Raw genomic sequence first — 5959 nt, 5'->3', positions numbered from 1 at the left:
ATTTACTATTTTATCCCTATTAATTATGAAGTGAATGAAAAGTTCTACATCTTTTTAAAATAATTAATCATTTAATTAAGGGTATAATAAGTAAAAAAAAAATTATCCTTTCTTGATTTATCAAAATGAACAAGTAATTAGGGATAACTATAAAAGAAAAAATGGACAAGTAAATAAGGACAGATGGAGTAATATACTACACTATTTACTTATTTTTTTAAAGCATTATTCAAAATTGTGAGTTGAGAACATCAGGATATTTTTTGATTTCTCACTCATATTCAATACTTGCATTAGAGTGTGACTAAATATTTCTAATCTACTGGTAACTGTTAAAGGAGTCTTCCCACACAGAAAACACAAATTGATTTTCTCCCCTTGCCATTTTAAAAAAAATGCATTCTTTAAATGACATGAGAAGAGAATATTCATACTTGAAGAAATTGAAAGGTCAAGGAAAACGACATGAGAATATCCAAATAATTTAATGGACTGAATCATCTACTTGATGATCCTTTCATTACATTGGCTACGCGATGGAAATCGGCAATAACATAAGTACGAACAACCAAATCAGGATGGAACCACGTGAAAAAAAATTGTTGCAGGTGAAACAGCCTATATGGAATCCAAAGCCTGAAGAACATCAGCTTTCACATCTTCAAAGTCTTCCACTCCAAAGCTAAACCGAACCAAGTTATCCAAGATACCATACTTTGCTCTATCAGATTGGCTAAGATCCCTGTTTTACGGGAAAAACCGAGCATGTTATCCACAAGTTTTCATTACTAGTTCAGATGCTTTTAGATATAGAAGATAATTGCATGACCTAATGTAAAACATGACTTGATGCAACACTCGATATGTTAATTAATAGTTGATAGAAAAGCTATTGTTTCCAGATTTTCACCCCAGAATAGAATATACTTTATTGATAAGTAACCATGAAATAGAATATTGACATACCAATAAGACATTATTGCTGGTTGGTCCACAATGCTCTCACAACCTCCAAACGATGGAGCAATATAGGGAATCCTCAGAGCATCCACAAATTTTGCAGTAGTTAGGAGGTCTCCATCAACCTTATAATAAAAAAATATATAACCTTTAAATATACTGAAAATAGAGAGAAATGACAGGGATTCTTGGTTAACAAAAGATCATAGTAAAATACAGACCTCAAAACTGACCACACCACCAAAGCCAGTCATTTGTTTCTTTGCAAGATGATATTCCGGATGACTCGGCAAGCCTGGATAATAGACATGTTTCACCTGCAACTCAATTTATTCAGATATGACAGCACTTGCAGGACTAGCAGAAATCCTAATTAAACGCAGGAAAAACAAGACCTCTGAACTTTAATGCAACTGCTCATAGATAAGCTAGAAGTGTGGTATCATAGTAATTTTTATGTTCAGTAATGAGTCAATCATGCATTATTAGGATGAAGTAGCTACCTGACTTAAGGTGGATTGTACAGGGAGTGTAACTGTACAAGTAACATATAATTTTTTTTATAGAGTTAAGAGGATACTAATCAACACTTATGAATGTTTCCTCTAATGTTTACTTGTTTCCGACCTATCTGTCTTAGTGAGTGTGCATGTTGTAGTAGAGGACGACTAGGAAGCATCCCAAAGTAGCAACCATGGATGTAAGAATAATCTTTGTTAATAGATGAAGGAAAGAAAAAACAGAATCACCCAAAAAGTACAGCTTTGTGATGTTAACAGCAGAATTTACAGGTACAAAAGAGTGAAAGAAAAGATCGTTCAGTTTATCTGGCTTAACAAAGTTCACCCTTAATGATGGTGCATCTTCTTCTACTTTTTTGAAACTAATAATGGTGCATCTTCTTCTTGAGTTACTTTCAGCGTTTTAATTATTTTCACCTACTTTAAAGATTAAACCAGCTTTTATAACCTAGAACTAGATCATGATGTCAATGTTATGCTCATAAGATTGGCATTTACTCTAACCAACATCAAGTTTTCTCATTCTTACTTTTCTCATATACATGAAATATCATGAATATGAATAAGGTAATTGTACTCTAGTAAAATGTGAATTTCAAATCATGACTAACAAAGCTATTGAAGCCTAGAGTACCTTGGGATGAGCCTCTAAAATTTCGGCCATCCTCAATGCAGTTGAATTTTGTTGCTGTACACGAAGATGCAGCGTCTTCATGCCTCGGATGATAAGATATGCAGCATTCTGGTAGATGGGAAAATTGAATCAGACTTCTATAAAATACAAGCTTAAAATGTGAGTTACACTTCATACAACATCAACAACTACACCGTAATTACCCTAGACCTCTGGTCAATATTAAAAAAAATAGGTTCTCTAACACTAAAAGTTCTTTATATTTTCTCCTGGGATACAAACCCCTAACAAGAATAAAAGACTCCTAGTGAACGTTTAAGCTAAAGTAAGCATACCAACGTGACTAGGGTTGTCAACTGGAGGTTGTGCTGAAATTGGGATAGTTAAAATGGGTTGAGTGAATAAATGGGCGGGTTAGTTGAGTTGGGTCAAGATGGGCTTAGAGATAATGGGTCACAGCTTAACACGCCCAACTCTAACCGAGTTTTAATTTCTTAAATTACTTTCTTATAATTTATTAATAACCTTTTTTCTTTAATATGGCTATCTCAGACATATCAAACAAACAAAAAAGATTATAAATATTTTGACAAGTTCTTTTATGGGTCGATTTGGGCAACATACTAAGTCCAAAGTAGCCCAGTTTTTAGATGGGCTGACTTGGGCTCTGCCCAAATTGACCCGCCATGAAAATATGCTCAGTCAACCCGCCAAAAGCAATTCTACCTTCACCAAAATTTACACACATATGCAGCATAAAAAGTCAGGGATTTAAGTCAATCAGTACTTCAATTAAGAAAACTCACAGGATTGAGAGCACCACCCAGGATATGATGCAAGTTTCGGATTACTGAAACTATTTTTTCAGGACCACTAATGCAACCTGCAAGAACCTGTAGGAAGCGCAGCATAGCAGTCAGTTTGATGTTTCTTAGTGGCAGCATAGTTGATTAATTGTTAAAACGCCAGCTAATGCCACTTACATCATTGTGCCCACCAAGGAATTTTGTAGCGGAGTGCACAACAAGGTCAGCCCCTAGAGCAAGGGCCTTCTGGTTAAGAGGAGTTGCAAACGTCCCATCTATGCAAACCAAGGCTCCCTTTTCACGGCAAAGCTTTGAAACCAGCTCAATGTCAACACATCTCAGGAATGGATTTGTTGGAGACTCGGTAAAGAAAAGATCCACCTGCATTGAACAAGGTGCCAGTCATTGGAATTATCTTCCACAACTCTATAGTTCAGCATAGTTAAGTGATACACAACAATGTGTTTGCATACTGACTTTCTTCTGATTTAATGTTAACTCCAAAGCTCCCATATCTGCTGGATCAATGACTGTGGCCTGTGGTAATGAAACACATCAGCATTTTTTTCTCTTAGACTACTTCAACAAAAGAGAAACGTTATGGTTCAATAATATTAGTGGCCAACAGTTTTTGGAGAGTGTTACCGAACTGAATTTATAATATTTGTCTCATTACCAAAATAAAAACAACAGCTTTACTCAAATCTTGTAATATTTCTGGACTTCACAAATAGAATGCCAAGTATCTTAAACATTTGGATTAGCGAAAGTACCGTAATTCCCATTTTAGGCAGTATTGTCTCAATAAAAACACGTGTCTTCCTGTAGCAGTCTGTGGTAGTAACAATATGCCCACCAGCAGGAACCAAGGCCAGGAACATTACAGTACTGGCACACATTCCAGATGCCACTATCAAGGTTGATTCAGCACCCTCAAGTGCACTGTTAGAGATACAAATACCTCATTACTAAAATAATTGCCCCTTAAGTACCAACATAAGACAACTAGAGAAAATAAAAGCAAAAGACGGAAATAGAAAATGAAAACAAACTAATTAACCAAAGATAACGCTAACCTAATTTTCTCCTCCAATACAACAGTAGTGGGGTTCCCATAGCGGCCATATTCAAAACTTGCACGTCTTTTCTCCTGCCAAAATATATAAGGTGAAATTGATCATAAACAAATTCACCAACGATGTACTTAACATTCTCTCTACCAATTTGATGGTACACCAGTATAATATCTAACGAAAACTGACAGTTGACCAAGAAAGTGGCTAGGGTCGTCATGACTTCCCCTATCAGGTCAGGAATTTTCCATTGGAACTAGAGAGCGATTGTATTTTTGATTCACACTGTAAGCAACTCAAGGATCAACTACAACAGTAAATACCTTAAAATCAATAAGGTCAGAAGTTTTGTTGAAGAAGTAAGCAGATGTGTTAACCACTGGGGTAGTTATGGCATCAGTAACAATACCGCGTCCCAACCTTTCACCTGCAGAAAAACAAACAACGTAAGTTTTTTCTTGATTCATACAGCCGATCTGAAAGCACAAATATTACCCCCATCCTCAAGAGATATATTGAAATAATCTTTATTCAAACAAGAGAATGCCCATAAAAGTACATCTATGATGAAAAGATTTCTTTTGTTATAGGCAACCCAAGAACCCTCATGCGTTCAGGTGACAATATTCAAGGAACAACATTTCCTTTTCGTTCTACCATTTTGTTGTGGTTTTCAGAAGAGGAAAAGAAAGAAAGCATCAACAGTGTTGATATCCAATTCCAATTCAGAAATGGTGGATTGGAATGGAAAATGAAAGAAATGTTTCTTTCATTTTCCACGCCAACCCACCATCTTTTACTTGGGTTTGGGTTCCAAAAAAAATTAGGGCAAAAGGAAAAGGTCAGATGGAATACACAGAAACCCCACATTTCCTCCTATTTGGTTGAGAGCTTAGTCATTGATGTCTCTAACCCGTCTTCTTCTTCCCTTCCCTCCAACATAAACACTCACGGAAAGAATGAGATTAGGAAAATATGAAGAGATCATCCAAGCTCCAATTTGAGTCAAGACACCAATATTTTTCAGCTGAGACGGCATTTTAAACTTAATATCTTGAAATCTGGCTGAGAGTGCTTTGAGCCTCAATTGAACTGAGAGATGTGGACTAATTCAGACAAACTGATAGATGAAGTTGAATACTTTTCGAGTATTTATCCAATTTTAGCTTGAAGTGTTACAGTACTGTTGTCCTCAGCTTAAGCCTTCAGTGTGATATGTCTTCGACACTCTAGACATCAACGGACAATAATAAGGCCCAAAACGTATTTCATGCATGCATCTCTTCCAAGATTGTCAAGCAAACTATGGGTTTTAAACCATTGAATTAATCAACTACACCTCAATCCCGAACTGCTATATATATCTCTATATCCCATCCTCTCTATATCGATTTAGACCATTATAAACAGGGGCAGAGCTAGTAGCCTGCATGCAGGCCCGATAAATTTTGCTCAAATAGTGTATCTGTGTTAATAAATTCATTAAATGTATACACATATTAAATTTAGAAACCAGTTATTATCGATTAAAATACTATGTTAAATTTAGAAACCAGTTACTTATCACTTAAAGTCCTTATAAAATTCAGAACTGATAAAGTTGAAATCCTAGCTTCACAAAATAGAAATATATTCATCAGATCGTATCGATGATGAACCGTCCGATTTCGTAATACAACATAAACGTTAATCAGACATAATAAGAGAAATCACAACACAAAGCTTAAGGATCTTAGAATGATACCGGCATGAATAGCAACGCTTCCATCTGAATTCAAAAATGAAGCATATTTAACACCTGTCGAACCCTTAATCTGTACATTTTGATCATTACAATCCGCATTTTCCACAACCGCCACCTCCTCGTCACCTGCGGTGATACCAATCGAAGTAACAGCAGCAGAAGCGGATGAATCGACAGCATTAGCCGCCGGAGTGAACTCAGGACCGGCTTGGTTGTTAGAA

General features: G+C 36.0%; 1 protein-coding gene across 1 annotated transcript in view; it reads right to left on the bottom strand.

Moving 5' to 3' along the window:
* Positions 1-467: 467 nt before the first annotated feature.
* LOC102601571 (cystathionine gamma-synthase 1, chloroplastic-like) overlaps positions 468-5959 on the bottom strand; it is a 6021-nt gene continuing 529 nt past the window's right edge. The window contains 11 exon segments of the mRNA NM_001318674.2: positions 468-742; positions 967-1085; positions 1182-1277; positions 2116-2223; positions 2922-3008; positions 3099-3302; positions 3399-3458; positions 3695-3863; positions 3998-4071; positions 4318-4421; positions 5739-5958. Of these exon segments, the coding sequence (NP_001305603.2) occupies positions 619-742; positions 967-1085; positions 1182-1277; positions 2116-2223; positions 2922-3008; positions 3099-3302; positions 3399-3458; positions 3695-3863; positions 3998-4071; positions 4318-4421; positions 5739-5958 (1365 nt within the window). The 3' untranslated portion in view covers positions 468-618.

The sequence above is a fragment of the Solanum tuberosum genome, unplaced genomic scaffold (assembly GCF_000226075.1).
Source record: "Solanum tuberosum cultivar DM 1-3 516 R44 unplaced genomic scaffold, SolTub_3.0 scf00429, whole genome shotgun sequence".
NCBI lineage: Eukaryota > Viridiplantae > Streptophyta > Magnoliopsida > Solanales > Solanaceae > Solanum > Solanum tuberosum.
Note: the sequence above shows the minus strand (reverse complement) of the source record. Positions and strands in the feature narration are given on the sequence as shown.